Here is an 18681-nt window from a genome sequence, read left to right as displayed (position 1 = left end):
ACTGAAAGTTTGATTTTAATTTTGAAGCAAACTGGCTTACCACGTATGTTCTTCTTCTGGAATAAAATTTTCATCTTCAGAAAGTGGCTCCTGTGACTCTGTTTCTTCAATGTCAGTTTTTGTCTCAGAACAGTCTACTTGTTTTCTTGTCTTCTTCTCCCGCAAATATTGTGCTAGCTTTGGGTTTACAATATCTTCTAGGTCAGGTTCAGTCACAGTACTCTGCAATTAAACCAATAATAAATGTAATGGAAGCCCGACTTCGTATCATCTAGGGACATCCAGTTGTTCCCAATCTAGAAGCCCTTTTGCATTAATTTAATCCTGGGTCATGTATTGCAAATTGCACTAAGGAGAACAATGAGTAATTCGCAACAAGTGCAGGAACACATTTGTGGGAGAAAGTACTGTGATAAATTGCTCCTCCATGCTGCACTAATAAGAAGTAATTAACCTCCCACCCCCGATTCTTTAAAGAATCGAACTCCCATGAACACAATGTGATATCTCTCAAATTGTGTGATTGAGTTAGTAGTAAAGAAGTAATACATTAAAATTTCAAGCCTCATGTTGCAGTTTTACTGCATGGACAGCAAAAGTGTAGTAAGTGGAAAACTTTTTTTTTTCTTTCATCATTTAGTGGGGAATGTCATTGAGATAAAGTTTTGTCACAGTTTGAAATTATGTGTTAAGTTTGAAGGACGCCACTAAATACTCTCATTCTCAAATGCTGGATAGATATATTCCAGCTAATTTGTGTGCTGTGAGTTGCACTGCCTTAAGAAAGATACACAGTTTCTAACTGTAATACTTCACTAACTGTGTTAGATGTTTAACACGAGATTATAGTTCTCACTGGGCAGATTACGACAGTGTTTCACATATTTAAACTCAGTCAATAACTGTATGAAACATTGAAAATTAAATTTTTGTTGCATCTGGAAACCTTTAGAGAGAGAACCTGCAATGGAGTCAATGCCCTGGGTTAGCTGTTTAATACTGTAGTACTGCTTTAATGACTTATGTACAAAGTGGCAAACTACAAATCCAAAGTTTTGGGATTCAGTTCCTGGTTTAACACCACTTTTACTTCTGACAATTCCCTATATGTGGAAAAAAAATGACAAAATGCATTATCAATAAGAATCTGTACTAAATTGTCTGGGTCAGTTATTCCTCAAGTCAGATGAGAATCAGGGCCACCTATCATCCAATGTATCATAATTAGTGAGAGGTGTTCAAACCAACCTTAGCACCAACGAATATTTTTTTAGATAATGCAACAGTAAATAGTGTCAATTATATCGAAAGGGAAATTAAACTTACATAACTATAAAATTATAAGATAAAATTGCTGGCCTTTATTTTCCTTCAAAAGAAATATCTTCACTGCAGACAGATACATATAAAAGTACATGCATAACCCTAGCTTTCAGAACTAATAGCAGGTTAGACTGTGAAAGATTAAAAAGGAAGGGCAGGTCTCTCAGACTATGGGATGAGATGACCCACTTGTTGTGACAGTGAGGGGAGACAAAGAGGAAAGTGAGCGGGAGGGGAGGGGGGGGGGGGAGGTGTAGGAGAGAAAGTGGGAGGGCAAAGACAGTACATTAATAAGTAGCCAAGTAGTCCAGGATACTGTCTTTGGTTAATAATCAAAAGATCCCAGGTGCCGGGTTCAAATCTAGCTACTGCTTAAATCAATGCTTATTATGAAAATTGATGGATGTACATACGTGTCACATTTGCACCTAAACCACAGTGCCATTTTCAACCAAACTCAATGTGCAATATCCATAACTGTCAGGCAAAAATCACTGTCTGGGTAAGAAGCACCCATTTATCATAGTTCAGGAGCTATGTCTTCATAAACAATGAGATGCATGAAAAAATGCTGCGTCATGCATGAAGTTTTCATACATTCATTCTTTAATACTAAGTCACTAGTACAGTCAAGTCAACTCAAGGAAATCCCTGACACCTTGCAGCACTTTTGATAGATTTCAACTGTGAAGTGCAAACAGCTGTAGGCCAAAACCAATTACCATGTATAGAGCTATGATGAGGCATTGCCATAGAGACGTTTACAAGATCGTGTTGCAGACACCCAAAGCAGCTGCACTCAGAGTACTGAAAGAGTCAGGGATAATATCGCACGGAATCTACAGCAGGAGTACATATAACGTTTGGTTTATAATAGAAATTTGGAAAAACGAGTACCCACACAATGCTGGGTTTGTCAGCTAGTTTTGAATAAAACTCATCAGCAATGACAGCCCAAGACATCCAGCATAAGAAGTCACCCTCATTCTGTCAAAGGCCTTATCAGAGGACAGAGAAGCAGACAGAGGTTCAGGGCACTCTCCTGCACTTGAAGTGGGACTCTGCCCCTAAAAGATAGAGCAATCAGAAATGATCAATGCCATGAGGGTGCAGAAATCAATGGAAACCACAGCACTAAAGACACTTAAGGTTTACCCACAGGACATGTGGCTAGTAACTGAAAAAGTGTCATAGTGATCTCTCTATTGGCAAATCTCCAGATCAGCCCCCTATTCCAATTCCCAAGAGGGGACTGCGATAGGAGAGGTGACCTTGAGAAAAAGTTTAAATAACCAACAAAAGAATTATGTTCTATGAATCGGCGAGTGGAATGTGAGAAGTCTGAACACCATAGGGAGCTAGCAAACCTAATAAGGGAAATGGTAAGGGTCGCTCTAGATATTGGGGGGGGGGGGGGGGGTCAGTGAACTGAACTGGAAAGAATACATGGATTTGCAGTCAGATAAATATAGGGTAATACCAACAATGGAAACAAATGGTATAACAGGAGAAGGATTCGTTATGAATAGAAAGGCATGGCAGAGAGTGGGTTGGTGTGAACAGTTCTCCTCATCAGAATCAACAGCAAACCAACACCAGCAGCAACAGCTCTGGTATACATGGCAACGTAGCAAGCAGAAACTGAAGAGAGAAAATATATAAGGATACTGCAAGGACAAATCAGTACGCAAAGGAAAATGAAAATCTAATAATCATCATGATAGTAAGGCAAGAAGTAGACAAAAGGGTTATGGGAGAATATGGGCTTGGAAGCAGGAATGAGAGAGAAGAAAGACTAACAGATCTCTGCAATAAATTTCACCTAGTAATAGGAATACTCCATTCAAGAATCGCAAGAGGAGGTGGTTTTATTGGAAAAGGCATTGAGGCTTGGGAAGATTCCAGAAGGATAACATCAAAGTCGGACGGAGATTCTGAAATAAGATATTGGATTGTAAGGTTTATGCAAGAGCAGATATAAATTCAAATCACAATTCAGTAACAATATATTATAGACTGAAGTTTAAGAGAATTGTACAGAAGAATCAGTATGGACAGAAGGGGGATATTGAAGTATGAGACATGTTTGAAGTTTGCTAAAGATGTGCATACTGTGATAAGGAATATCGAGGCAAGCAGTTCAGCTGTAGAGAGTGGACATTTCTAACAAGAGCAGTCACAGATGTTAATCACAAACATACATACTAGAAAGGTAACTGCGAGTAAACCTGACTGACAAAACAAGGGAGTACAAAAATGTTAAGGGAGAGACAGGAATACAGCGACATAAATCACAAGGAACAAAATAAATAAAAATTGCAGGCAAGCCAAGCTCAAACAGTTGCAGGAAATATGTGAAGAAATCGAAAAAGAAATAATTGTCTGAAGGACTAACTCAGAACATAAAAAAGTCAAAACAACCTTCAGTTAAATTAAAAACAAGGGTGGCAACGTTAAGAATACAATGGGAATTCCAGTATTAAACACAGAAGGCAGAGCTGATACATGGAAATAGTACCACTGAAGGCCACTATGAGGGGAAGGAATTGTGTAATGATGTGACAAGAAGAAGAAACCAGATCAATATGGAAGTGATAGGGGATCCACTATAGAATTAAACGAGCTCTGGAAGACTTGAGATCAAATATGGCAGAAGGGATAGATAACATTCCATCAGAATTTCTAAAATCATCAGGCGAAGTGGCAACCAAATGACTATTCAAACTTTTGTGTAGAATCTACGAGACTGGCAACAAAAAATCAGACTTTCAGAAAAATATCATCCACAGAACTCAGAAGACAGCAAGAACAAGTGATTACGAGAACTACCAGCTTAACAGTTAATGCATCCAAGTAGCTGGCAAAGAATAATATACAGAAGCATGACAAAGAAAACTGAGGATCTGTTAGATGATGGTCAATGTGGCTTTAGGAAAGATAATGTCACCAGAGAGGCAGTCCTGATGTTGCACTTGGTAATTGAAGCAAGACTGATGAAAAATCAAAAATCAAGACATGTTCACAGGATTTGCCAACCTGTAAAAAGCATTTGACAATAGTAGTGCAAGATGTTTGAAATTCTGAGAAAAATGGAAGTAAGCTATAGTGACAGATGAGTAACATAAAATATGTACAAGAGTCACGAGGGACCAATAAGACTGGGAGACCGAGTACTCAGATTAAAAAGGATACAAGGCAGATACACATTCTTTCATCCAGATTGTTCAATGGAGGGGCAGGAGTGGGGGAGGGGCGGACGATAAAGAGAGGGATTAAAATTCAGGGTGAATGGAAATCACTGATAAGATTCACTGATAGAATTTCTATACTTAGTGAAGATGAGGAAGTATTACAGGATCTTTTGAATGGACTACACAGTCTGATGAGTACAGAATACGGATCAAGATTAAAGAGAGGCAAAAGTAATTAGAAGCAGCATAAATTAGAGGAGCAAGGAAGTCAACATCAAAACTGATGAACACAAAAAAAACAAAGTTAAGGAATTCTGGTATCTTGGAAGCAAAATAACACATGATGGACAAACCAAGGAGGACATAAAAAGCAGACCGCCACAGGCGAAGTGGCTGTTCCTGGCCAAAAGAAGTCAACTAGTATCAAACATAGGTGTTAATTTGAGGAAGAAATTTCAGAGGATGTACATTAAGAGCACAGTGTTGTATAGTAGTGAATAGTGGACGCAAGAAAAACGAGAACAGAAGAGAAATGAAACATTTGCAATGTGGTACTAAATAAGATTGTTGAAAATTATATGGGCTGATAAGATAAGGAATTAGGAGGTTCTCCACAGAATCAGCGAAGAAAGGAAACCTGGAAAACACTGTCAAGAAGGAGGGACAGATGATACATGTGTGGAGACAGGAGGGAATAAGCTCCATGATACTAGAGGGAGCTGTAGAGGGTAAAAACTCTAAAGGAAGACAAAGACTGAAATACATCCAACAAATAACTGATCACATAGTGTACAAGTGCTATTCTGAGATGAAGAGGTTGGGTGAGCCATGCAAAATTAGTCAGAAAACTGATGACTCAAAAGAAAGTAATATGCCAGTTCAATTCAGAGATGATGAATAGTAAAAACACGGAGTAAAAAGAAGAGGAATTAATACTATAATTCAGAACTAGAGAAAAATAAAGGGAGAGAGGATGCAGGGGGGGGGGGGGGGGGGGGGATGACGACAAAGACATAAGAGTAAAAAGCAAAAGGAAGATAAAGGAAACAGTGACTGTCTGCTCATTGAGCTACATGGAAGCATATCTTAGAAACCTAACTGTACACTGCATTAACAATAAACTATTACAACACTGCTTAGTACTACTTGAGCTCATGCCAGCTAAATTTAACCTAGCAAGTCAGAAAGAAAACTCCTGCTCTGAAACGAGCTGGTGCTTCCTTAGTTACATGAAATAGCTGCTGCTCATCTCCTACTGACAGCTACGTATTTAGTTGATTACATTTGTATTTTTCAAAGAAAATAGTTGACTGTATCTACATTTGTAAAAACAGAGCCTTGTTTACGATGTAATGCCACTTGTTACACAGCTCAATAATGAACACTTCAGCCTGCCATATAGCAGATAGAATAAAATTTCAACTTGTTTTTGTTTTATTCTTGGAAGTTTTTTGCTGTTTGAGTACAGCACATGCATTTTGCCTTAAAAAAAAAAACTGGAGGATTTCACAATGTTTGTGGTACTGGAGTATCAACTCTTGATTGCAGATTGTCATCTGAACTAAGTAGAGTTCTCTTTTCCTAGAACAAATACTTAATTTCAGGAGTTCTTCATCCCCTGTCCTTCCTTGTCTACTTTTAAAAATTTGTTTTAGGGAAAAACAAGACACAAAATAGAGGGTGGCACACAAAATGTGTCACCGATTGTTTCTTTCACAATTTACGGCGCACATTAGATATCCTGCTGAGATTTCTACAGTAGTATCAACAGAGCTTGGAAAAACAAATGAGTTACGAATGACGTGTAATTCAAGATACTGCCACTAGGAGACTAGTAAGCAGCAATGGCTGACAATGGAAGACTGACAACACAGCAACGATCAGCAACTGTTACGTTTTCATGAAACGAAAAGCCTTGTTGTGACTCAGAGGCATTTTCGACAACAGTTTAACACACAACGGGTCCCTTACAAGAAGACCATCCACAGTTTGTACAATAAATCTGTACAGGAAGGAACAGTATTGGAAGCGAAGCGACCTCGGCCTAAGCCTGTTTGTTTGCTGAAGAATACTGAAGCAGTACAAGTCGCTGTACAGAGGAGTCCCGGGAAATCGTGTAGAAAGGCAGCAGTGCAACTGGGAATATCCAGATGCTCCGTTCAACGCATTCTTAAAAGTGACCTCCATATGTACCCATACAAGATGACCTGTGCACAGAAGCTCATTGAAGAACACAAGCAGCAGAGACTGCTGTTTGCTCAGTGGGCGGAGGATAGGGAAGAAACACTGAACAACGTTTGGTTTTCAGACGAGGCGCATTTTCATTTAGATGGTGTGGTTAACAAACAAAATGTACACATCTGGGCCACTGAAAACCCACAAGTGCTTCATGAACAACAACATTATGCTCCGAGGCTTACAGCGTGGGCAGCAATTTCCAGTCACGGACTTATTGGACCCTTTTTCTTTGAAGAAACTGTGAACAGCGAGCGTTATTTGAGCATGCTTCGCAATAGCTTCATTCCACAGCTTCTTGCTACTGCCTTGCCCTTCAACACGCAGTGGTTCATGCAAGATGGAGCAAGGTCACATACTGCAAACACTGTGTTGGAGTTTTTACACGAGCATTTCGACATGCGGATCATTTCACTCATGTTTCCAGGTTGCTTCAATGACGGACAGAATTGGCCCCCCAATAGTCCAGAACTCAATCCATGTGATTTCTTTCTTTGGGGGTACCTAAAGGAAAAAATTTTCCCGAAACATCCACGTGATTTAATGGAGCTCAGAAGACTTATTCTTCAAGCTTGCAGTGAAATTACGGAAGACATGTGCCTTAGGGTAATCACCAACTTCAGTGTTTGTTGAAGGAAGTTAGGAAACGAAATGGTGGACATATTGAGCATGTGCTGAGTTAGAAGAAATCTCCATGGACGGCTCTTCATTGTAGTATATGTTCCTTTCAGATTGTATTGACAATAAAGTTTATATTCAAATGGTAACACATTTCGTGCACCACCCTGCGCATATAAATATGTTCAAGAAAGAGTTAAATTTTAATTTTTTATGATTCTGTGATACAATATTTTTTTCTGTAATCTAAACATGGCTGCTTGGTATACATTATTTTTAATGTTTGCTTTCACGTCTAAATCGTACAAATTGTGAACGGTTGTTGCACTATGTCCTTCTCATAGGGAATTTCACTGTAGAAAACGATCCACAACTGGACATCAACAATTCCAGCTCTTCTCGTTATTGTCTGACAGAAATTCAACATTACAGTCTCCAAAATGATTTCCTATTTAAGTCTATGTAATTTTATTCCAAGTGGTCCTAGCTATTTTATGAACCCTAAGATAATTTCTGCTTGTAGCTTGTAAACTGCCTGGTAGCTTGTAAACTGCCAAGTAATACAAGATTGAATACATAGTGATCCATTATTGTGGCACAGCTTTCAACACAATATTTATCAACTTAACTATCATAAACAGTTCCAATGGTTCTACAGTAGTAAAATATTAGCTCGTATCAATCAAGATGCTCTGGATCTATTTCCATCTGACATTATGATAAGCATAATAAACTGTGCAACAAAACTAAAGGGTTACTTTTTTGAAACCCATCAATTTTTCCCATTGTGATGTAGAAGCTCAAAATTTGGTTTTTAAAGTTCCTAAAACCTTCCTCTGTAATGGTGCAAAAGCATGAGACCTTGTGTCACCTTCAGGTTCTCAGATGCTTCAATAAGGCAGTGTCGACACATGCAAAAAAAGAAAGGCCACAGTTCAGAAACTCATTTCAGGTGAAGGTGGGTTAATGTTATCATGTTGGCACCACATTTCACCATAATTCTGCCCAATGCCACTGTGGACACATCACACCTCCTCTTACCCATACCTCAACCCTTCTCTTGATGTCTTTGTGACAAGGGTCACAATCGTATCACCCAGAATTTCTCCAAAGGTCTCTTTAATTTTCCTGTAGGCAGAATATATCTTACCCCTAGTGATATATGCCTCTACATCCTGAAAGTTGTCCTCTAGCCATCCCTGCTTAGCCAAAAAAAATCAAGGGTTGTTCAGAGTTTCAAAGGAAGCATTATACGACGATTGATGGAAAAAGAAGAAAGAAATGTGACTGAAAACAAATGGGTATTTTTTAGAGATGAAACAGCAAAGGCAGTAAAGGATCGCAGAAAAAGAGCATGGTCCAGAAGAAATCCCTGAATAACACATGAGGTACTGAATTTGGCTGAGCAAGGGAGCAAATATAAAAATGAAGCAGGCAAAAGGGAATACAGACATCTGAAAACTAAATTAAAAGTAAGTGCAAAACGGTTAAATGTGTAGGGCCAGAGGACAAATGCAAAGCTGTAGAAACATGAATGACTACAGGAAAGATGGATGATGCCTATAGGAGTATTAAAGAAAGCAAGGGAGCAAGAAGCTATCTACAACTTGAGCAGCAACAAGATTGCAGTTGTGTGTCATAGAACAAGAAGGGGAAGCAGTAGTTTAGAGCGGAGTGAAACATCATTATTGCCAATTCCAGAAGTTCTTCAGTCTGAATACTGAGTAAGCTGTGAAGGAATCCAACGAGAAATTCAGAAAGTAAATTTAAGTTCTGGGAGAAGATCTTAAAATTTTGAGGTTTGTTGATGACGTAACTCTGTCAGAGACAGCAAAGTATTTGCAGCAATGGAATGGAATGGCTAATGTCTTGGAAAGAGGTTAGTTCTACAAGATGAATACCAATGAACATAAAACAAAGGCAAAGGAATTACGTCAGGTGATGCTGAGGGAACTAGATTAGGAAATGGGGCAATGAAAGTAGTAGTAGACTTCTGCTATTTGGATAGCAAAATAAATGATGATGGCCGAAATATAGAGGACCTTATTGATGGCATTAGTATTTATTGATGGCATTAGTATAGAGATGGGGATTAGCGATCAAGGTATCATAGCAATTATGGCTCCAAAGTTGATAAATCAGTCAAAAAGGCTAGGAGAGGGTTTTCTGCTAGAAAGAGTAGGTAAGCAGTTGTTAGCATCTCACTTAAACAGTGAATTGCAATCATTTAGTTCCAGTATGATGTAAACAGAGGAATTAGGGGCAAAGTTTAAATAGACTGCAAATCAGGCTCTGGACAAGTGTATGCCTAGTTGTAGATTAACGACAGAAAAGACCCACTGTGGTTTAGCAACGAAATTCGGAAAATGATAAGGAAGCAAAGGCTGTTGCAATCTTGGTTCAAAAGAGAATGCACAAATAATGAAAGGCAAAAGTTAGTAGAGATTCATACGCCTCTGAACAGATCTATGCACACAGTACACAACTAGCACCATACCATAAGGATCTGGCCGAGAATCCAAGAAAATTCTGGTCCGTAAAATTGTTTTGTGGGTCTAAGGTTTCCATTTGGTAACTCATTGACAAGTCTGGTGTAACAGTTGAGACAGCAAAACGAAAGCTAAAGTTTTTAATTCCACAATTAAGAAGTTGTTCAGGCAGGAGAATTGTACAAACATACTGTCGTTTGATGCATAGAGTCCCATATGGACAACATAGTAATAAGCATTCATAGTGTGAAGAAACATCTGAAAGAGCGGAAAACAAATAAGTCGCCAGGTCCATATGGAAACCCAATTCAGTTTTACAAAGAGTATTCTAAAGCATTGACCCCTTACTAATTTGCATTTATTGTGACCCTCTCGCCCAATGCAAAGTCCCAAGCACCTGGAAATAAGTGGCGGTGACTCTTGTATATAAGAAGGTTAGAAGAACAGGCCCACAAAACTACAGCCCAGCATCCTTAACATCAGTTTGCTACAGAATTCTATTCTGAGTTCAAATGATAAATTTCCTAGAGACCAAACCCAAATGCTTATATCTATGAATACCCCAAATGCTAATATCTACCCTAAATGCTTATATCTATGAATCAGTAAAATTTTAGAAAGCACTGTTTGTGTGAAACTCAGCTTGCCCTTCTTCTTGTGATATACTCTGAACTATGGATGGTGGGCAACAGGCAGATTCCACATTTCAGATTTCCGAAAAGCATTTGACACCATACCACACTGCAGATTGTTAACAAAGTTATGAGCATACAGAATAGGTTATCATATATGTAAGTGATTCGAAGACTTCATAACAGGACACAGTATGTTGTCCTTCATGATGAGTTTTCATCAGAGACAAAGAGTATCATCAGGAGTGCCCAATGGAAGTGTGATAGGACCGCAGTCCACAGTTGTTTGTTGATGATGCTGTGGTGTAAGGGGAAGTGTTGAAGATAAGTGATTGTAGGACGATACAAGATGACCTGGACAAAATTTCTAACTGATGTGTTGAATGGCACATAGCTCAAAATGTAGAAAAATGTAAGTTAATGTGGATGAGTAGAGCAAACAAACCTGTAATGTTCAGATACAGCATTGGTAGTGTCCTGCTCAACACAATCATGGAGTTTAAATATCTGGGTGTAACACTGCAAAGCGACATAAAGTGGAATATGAGCATATGAGGATTTTGGTAAGAAATGTGAATGCTTGACTTTCGTTTATTGAGTGAATTTTAGGAAAGTGTGGCACATTTGTAAAGGATACTGCGTATGGGACATTAGTGCAACCTGTTATTGAGTACCACTCTAACGTTTAGGATCCACACTGGGTTGGATTACAGTAAGACATTGAAGAAATTCAGAGGTGGGCTGCTAGATTTGTTACCAGTAGGTTTGAACAACATGCAGGAATTGCTTCAGGAAATGAAAAGGGAAATCTCCGGAGGAAAGACAATATCCTTTTCAAGGATCACTAGTACTGAGAAAATTTAGAGAACAGACATTTGAAAATGGCTGCAGAACAATCATACTGCCACCAACATACATTTCATCTAAGGACCACAGAGATAAGATATGAGAGCTTAGGGCTCATAAGGAGGCATACAGACAATCGCTCTATCTGTAAGTGGGACACGAAAGGAAACAAATAGTAGTGGCACAGGGTACCCTCAGCCATGCACTGTATGGTGACTTGCGTAGTAAGTATGTAGATGTAGATAAAATAACACTAGCAATAGCAAGAAGAGCACTGCTCAAAAAGAGAAATCTGTTAACAATGAATATAAATTTAAATGTAAAAAAGGTCTTTTCTGAGGTATTTGACTGGAGAGTAGCCTTGTAAGGAAGTTAAACATAGGAAATAAATGGCTAAGGCAACAAAAGCTTTTGAAATGTGCTATGAATGAACGCTGAAAGTCAGGTGAGTAGATTAAATAACAAATGACATTGCACTTAACTGAATTACGGGAAAAAGAAATTTATGACACTATTTGATGAAAAGAATGGAGAGGTTCATATAATACATCATTAGGTTAGGTTAGGTTAGGCATCAAGATGTAGTCAGTTTGGTAATGGAATGAATTCTGATGGGTAAAAATTGTAGGTGAAGACCAAGGCTCGAAATAAGTAATCAGGTTCATATGGATGTAGGCTGGAGTAGTTATGCGGAGTTAAAATACTTTCACTGGACAGATTAGTGTTGAGAGCTGTTTGAAACCAGTCTTCGTAATGAAGACAACAGCAGCAGCAACAATTACAATTAGACCAAATTCCAAACAATATTTTCAAAAAAACTTTCTAACTTTTAAATTTATATTCAATGTTAACAAGTTAGGCTGTCCAAATAAAACAATTTGTAAAGGAGGGAAAGTTTAAACACTGAGGAAGCCAGACACCTGTTGGACCTGGTTATAACAATCTGGAATATTGTTTAATGTTGAACAACCAGAAGAGAGAAGTCATGAAGTAGCTGATGTATCCCTTATAGCAGTAAACTGCAACAGCCACACAGCAATAAACAAAATAGGGAGCAGACCAAATGTTTGGAGATGATCCACTCAAACCAGCAAAATCTTAGAAATAAACATGACATATTACAAGTATTGATAACAGAGTTTCTGCCACACTTGTGGAAAATAACAGAACATGGTCTTAAATCTTATGAATTTAATTACAGTGCCATAAATCAGATGGTCCTTTGAATTATGGGAATTCACCCATATGCAAACTCCATCCACAACCAGACTGTTTCTGCTAGTATCTCAGCTGTAAATCATTAAACCATCTCTAGAGCAAGCTGTAAAGACTGACAGTAAAGCAGTGCAGCCCACCTCAAATACCGGTAGGGCTAGTTAATTGTGCAAGCATACACGAATAATCATAATGGGAGAAATATCACAACTAGCTTTGACAACACCTCCTGGTAACAGTGCTGTGTTACACATTCTGGCCGACATGAACAGTACTATTGTCTATGAATGCTAACTATTGCCAATGCCAGATACCACATTTTTCGAGGTTAAAACCATTGACAATTAAATTGCTCATCAAAACATATTTCAATGGCTTCCCTGACAACCAGATCCCAAAGGGATGAAACAAATGTTAAAATGAGGACATTCACGTAGCCAACAGTGTAGCTTCACTGACTGCTGTTCTAAGTCACTGCATATTTATCAGGCTGTAGCAGGCAGTTATAGCATTAATGTTCCACTGAACATTCTCGAACAGCATGTAAAGTATGCAGAGGACCAGTGCATGCTACAGGGTGTGGAAACTGACCCTCAACATAAAAAAATTAGACATACTGCAAATACATACACAGAAAGACCCAAAATTATTTTATTGTAAAAAAGGAGAACAATCACTGGAACCAGTTACTTCCATAAAATATCTAGGAGTATGCATATAGAGTGATTTGAAAGGGAACAACCACACAAAATTAATCACGAGTTAGGTGGATGCCAGACTGATTCATTAGGAGAATCCTCAGCAAATGAAGTCTATCGACAAAGGAAGTAGCTTACAAATTACTCATTCAACCAATATACTGCGTGTCAGAATGGGATCCTAATCAGATAGGACTGAAAAGAGGAAATAGAAAAGATCCAAAGAAGAGTGGCACCTTTTGTTACTGGTTCATTTAGTAAGCACAAAAGAATTACAGAGATGGTCAACCAATTCCAGTGGCAGACGCTGCAAGAGAGGGCTCCTGCATCACAGTGTTGTTTAATTGTTGAACTTACAAGAGCATACACGTCTAAAAGGGTCAAAAAATATATTGCTTCCTCCTACATCTTGTGAAAAAGTCATGAAGATAAAATTAGAGAGATTCAAGCCAACACCCAGGTTTAACAGCAATCATTCTCCTTCGCACTATTCGTGACTGGAACAGGAAAGGGGGAAGTAACAGTGGTACACAAAATACCCTCTGCCACACACCACAAGGTGAATTGTGATAGATGCAGATGTATGTCCATTATATGACACGCCACAAAGACAAGGAATCTTACACGGGCCTGACTCCTGTAGAGTCAACCTGTAGAGTCAACTATCCTTCACAAAGCCAACGAATGTGGCTACGTACCTTTGGTGATCGCAGAAAAATAACATTCACTTTATGCTTTGCGAGCATACAACCTACAAATAGTAGGAAGGTGACAGGCTTGAAACTTCTCTCTTCAGTTTCTTCAGGTGAAATATTCATCTTCAGTTTGAATCGCAAAGCCCTGCGGGCCTTCTTTGGTGGATAGCCTTTATACTGAAAAACGTTTTTGAGATTTGAGGCATCATTGGTCAGCACAGGATGATGACAGTTGTCCCCTTGTGGGTACAGATCCATATGTATCGGCTTGCATAAGAAACTATACCTCAGGGTGTTCCGAGTTTTATGTTGAAAATCCTCAATTCTTTGATGGACATATTCCATTCTGTCTTCGCCTATCTTATTTACCCTCTACAGTACCACAGAAGTTATTCCTTGATATCTTAATACCGGGTGATCAAAAAGTCAGTATAAATTTGAAAACTTAATAAACCACGGAATAATGTATATAGAGAGGTAAAAATTGACACACATGCTTGGAATGACATGGGGTTTTCTTAGGAAAAAAAAAAAAGTTCACAAAATGTCCGACAGATGGCGCTGGACAGAAAAACATCAGTGACTGCGCATGAAAATTGTGTATAAAAGGAGCTGTAATGAGAGAGAGAATCAGATGCACCAGCAGTCACAGCATGTTGACGTTACCTGAAGAGGCGCTTTTAGTGAAGCTGTATTATCAGAATGGGGAATGTGCTAGTTCAGCGTTACGATCCTATCGCCATAGGAAGGGGATTCGAATGGGTACAGGTCCGTTGGCAAATATAGCTGTGGCGAGAATGATTTCGAAGTTCGAAGCCACGGGTTGTTTAGACGATAGACCCCGTAGTGGCCGAGCGAGCACAAGGCGTAATGCCGCTGAGACATTTCAGGAAGAAATGGACACTGTAGTGGGTTCGTCTATGCACGGGGAAGTCAGCGCTCGCACAGTCGCACCGGCATTCCATACACTACTGTTTGCTTGGCACTTTGGCGTACTCTCCAATGCTATCCGTACAAAATCCATCGGCATCATGAACTGTTACCTGACGATTTAGTGAAGCAGAGGGCATTTGCGGTGTGGGCATTTCAAAAGATGGCGGAAGATGACGATTGGTTGAGTAATGTGTTGTGGACCGACGAAGCTCATTACACACTCTGAGGGTCTGTCAATGCCCACAACTGCAGAATTTGGGCTACCGAAAATCCTAGAACTGCCGTGGAAACTCCATTGCACGACGAGAAAGTCACATTATGGGTTGGATTAACCACATCTATTGTTATCGAGCCTTTTTTCTTCGAAGAAATACGTTATTCTGGTTTCGTAACTGCTACCGTGACGGGTGAGAGGTACGCCAATATGTTCATCCCCAGCCTGGCTGATAAACACCTGCTGGAACGTACGATGTTTATGCAAGATGGAGCTCTACCCCATATTGCCAGACGCGTGAAAGATCTCTTGCACACGTCGTTTGGTGATGATTGTGTGCTCAGCCACGACTTTCGTCATGCTTGGCCTCCCAGGTCCCCAGATCTCAGTCCGTGCGATTATTGGCTTTGGGGTTACCTGAAGTCGCAAGTGTATCGTGATCGATCGACATCTCTAGGGATGCTAAAAGACAACATCCGACACCAATGCCTCACCATAACTCCGGACATGCTTTACAGTGCTGTTCACAACATTATTCCTCGACTACAGCTAATGCTGAGGAATGATGGTGGGCATATTGAGTATTTCCTGTAAAGAACTTCATCTTTGTTTTGTCTTACTTTGTTATGCTAATTATTGCTATTCTGATCAGATAAAGCGCCATCTGTCGGACATTTTTTGAACTTACGTATTTTTTTGGTTCTAATAAAACACCATGTCATTCCAAGCATGTGTGTTAATTTGTACTTCTCTATCTACATTATTCTGTGATTTATTCAGTTTTCAAATTTATACTGACTTTTTGATCATCTGGTACATGTCCTATCATGCTGCCCCTTCTTCTTGTCAATGTTTCCCCCAAGTCCCTCTCCTCACCAACTCTACAAAGAACCTCCTCATTTCTTAACTTATCACTTTATCTAATTTTCTATAGGTCAAATCATAAAAATGTTTTGATTCTTTTCTTTTCCAGTTTTCTGACAGTCCATGCCTCACTTGCATACAATAATGCACTCAAATGAACATTGTTCGAAATTTCTTCAACAAATTAAGATTGATGTTTAATATTAGTAGGCTTCTTTTGGCCAGGAGCACATTCTTTGTGGTGCCTGCTTTTTATGTCCTTGCTTCTTCTGTCTTGTGCTACTTGCCTTCCAAGGTAACAGAATTACTTCACATCATCAGTTCAACGTCCCCAATGTTGATGTTAAGTTTATTGGCCATCTCATTTCTGCAATCCTCATTACTTTTTTTCTTTCTCAGATTTACTCCATAATGTGTTCTCATTAGAATGTTCATTTGATGTAATAGCTACTGCAATTCTCGCTCACTTTCACTAGGGATAGGTTAGATCTATTTAACTGAAAAATTCAAACATCTAACATCATTTCACATTGTCAAACACTCTTTCTGTGTCAACAAACCCTATGAATATATCTTGATTTTTCATAAATCTTGCTTCCATCTTACAGAGTCTCAATTTCCTTTTCCATCCATCCGTATATTATCCTCACCAGCAGCTTGGGATGCATGAGCTTTCAAACTGATTCTGTGATAATTCTCACACTTGCCTGCCCTTATATTTTTAGGACTGTGTGTATTCTATAGTTCTGAAAGTCTGATTGTATGCCCCAGACTCACAGACAGTAAAAACCCATTTGAATAACTTTACAGACATGGAAATTAATAGTGACTTATGCCTCAGTAAACTACTAATAGGTTACCACAAAGAAGTGCGGACTGATGCATGGATTAAAATAAAGAGAATTTTGCCATGAACTATTTGTAAAACATCAATACCTAATGATGTTCATGACAACAAAATTAGAAGTAAGGGTAACTACAGCAGAAATATAGCTAAATTAAGAATAAAAGATCAAAGTCCATGTGTGAATGGTGAAATATAGCTTAACAAGCTCCTCATCACCATAACAACTCGTGAATCAAACTTACCTAGCATAAAATTTAAATAGGCCTACTTTCTCATAAAAAACAGTTTGCATTAGTTTGTTGAATTTTAAACAGCAAGACCGTCAATTCATTCCCTAATCATTCATAATTACTAACATTATAGTTGTTGTTGTGGTCTTCAGTCCAGAGACTGGTTCGATGCAGCTCTCCATGCTACTCTATCCTGTGCAAGCTTCTTCATCTCCCAGTACTTACTGCAACCTACATCCTTCTGAATCTGTTCAGGGTATTCACCTCTCGGTCTCCCTCTACAATTTTTACCCTCCATGCTGCCCTCCAATACCAAATTGGTGATAACTTGAAGCCTCAGAATATGTCCTACCAAGCGATCCCTTCTTCTAGTCAAGTTGTGCCACAAATTTCTCTACTCCCCAATTCTAGTCAATACCTCCTCATTAGTTAAGTGATCTACCCATCTAATCTTCAGCATTCTTCTGTAGCACCGTATTTCGAAAGCTTCTATTCTCTTCTTGTCTACACTATTTACCGCCCACGTTTCACTTCCATAAACGGCTACACTCCATACAAATACTTTCAGAAACAAATTCCCGACGGCTACATCAATACTCGATATTAACAAATTTCTCTTCTTCAGAAACGCTTTCCTTGCCATTGCCAGTCTACATTTTATATCCTCTCTACTTCGACCATCATCAGTTATTTTGCTCCCCAAATAGGAAACTCAATTACTACTTTAAGCGTCTCATTTCCTAATCTAATTCCCTCAGCATCACGCGATTAAATTCAACTACATTCCATTAGGCTCATTTTGTTTTTGTTGATGATCATCTTATTTCCTCCTATCAAGACATTGACCATTCCATTCAGCTGCTCTCCAGGTCCTTTGCTGTCTCTGGCAGAATTACAATGTCATCGGCGAACCTCAAAGTTTTTATTTCTTCTCCATGGATTTTAATTCCTATTCCAAATTTTTCTTTTGTTTCCTTTACTCCTTGCTCAATATACAGATTGAATAACATCGAGGATAGGCTAAACCCTGTCTCACTCCCTTCCCAACCACTGCTTCCCTGTCATGCCCCTCGACTCTTTCAACTGCCATCTGGTTTCTCTACAAATTGTAAATAGCCTTTCGCTCCCTGTATTTTACCCCTGCCACCTTTAGAATTTGAAAGAGAGGATTCCAGTCAACATTCACAAAAGCTTTCTCTACATCTACAAATGCTAGAAACATAGGTTTGCCTTTAGTAATCTATTTTCTAAGATAAGTCGTAGGGTCAGTATAGCCTCACGTGTTCCAACATTTCTACGGAATCCAAACTGATCTTCCCCAATGGTGGCTTCTACCAGTTTTTCCATTCTTCTGTAAAGAATTCGTGTTAGTATTTTGCAGCCATGGATTATTAAACTGATAGTTCGGTATTTTTCACATCTGTCAACCCCTGGTTTCCTTGGGACTGGAATTATTATATTCTTCTTGAAGTCTGAGGGTATTTAGCCTGTCTCATAAATCTTGCTCACCAGACGGTAGAGTTTTATCACGGCTGGCTCTCCCAAGGCTATCTGTAGTTCTAATGGAATGTTGTCTACACCCAGGGCCTAGTTTCGACTTAGGTCTTTCAGTGCTCTGTCAAACTCTTCACGCAGTATCATATCTCCCATT

The 18681-nt window shown here is 39.0% G+C and overlaps 1 protein-coding gene across 2 annotated transcripts in view; it reads right to left on the bottom strand.

The window, feature by feature from the left end:
* LOC124776677 overlaps positions 1-18681 on the bottom strand; it is a 170758-nt gene that overhangs the window by 147672 nt on the left and 4405 nt on the right. For both annotated transcript variants that reach the window (XM_047251779.1, XM_047251778.1), the window contains exon 2: positions 41-222. In XM_047251779.1, coding sequence (XP_047107735.1) covers positions 41-222 — 182 coding nt within the window. The remainder of the gene's footprint in view (positions 1-40; positions 223-18681) is intronic.

The sequence above is a fragment of the Schistocerca piceifrons genome, chromosome 2 (genome assembly GCF_021461385.2).
Source record: "Schistocerca piceifrons isolate TAMUIC-IGC-003096 chromosome 2, iqSchPice1.1, whole genome shotgun sequence".
NCBI lineage: Eukaryota > Metazoa > Arthropoda > Insecta > Orthoptera > Acrididae > Schistocerca > Schistocerca piceifrons.
Note: the sequence above shows the minus strand (reverse complement) of the source record. Positions and strands in the feature narration are given on the sequence as shown.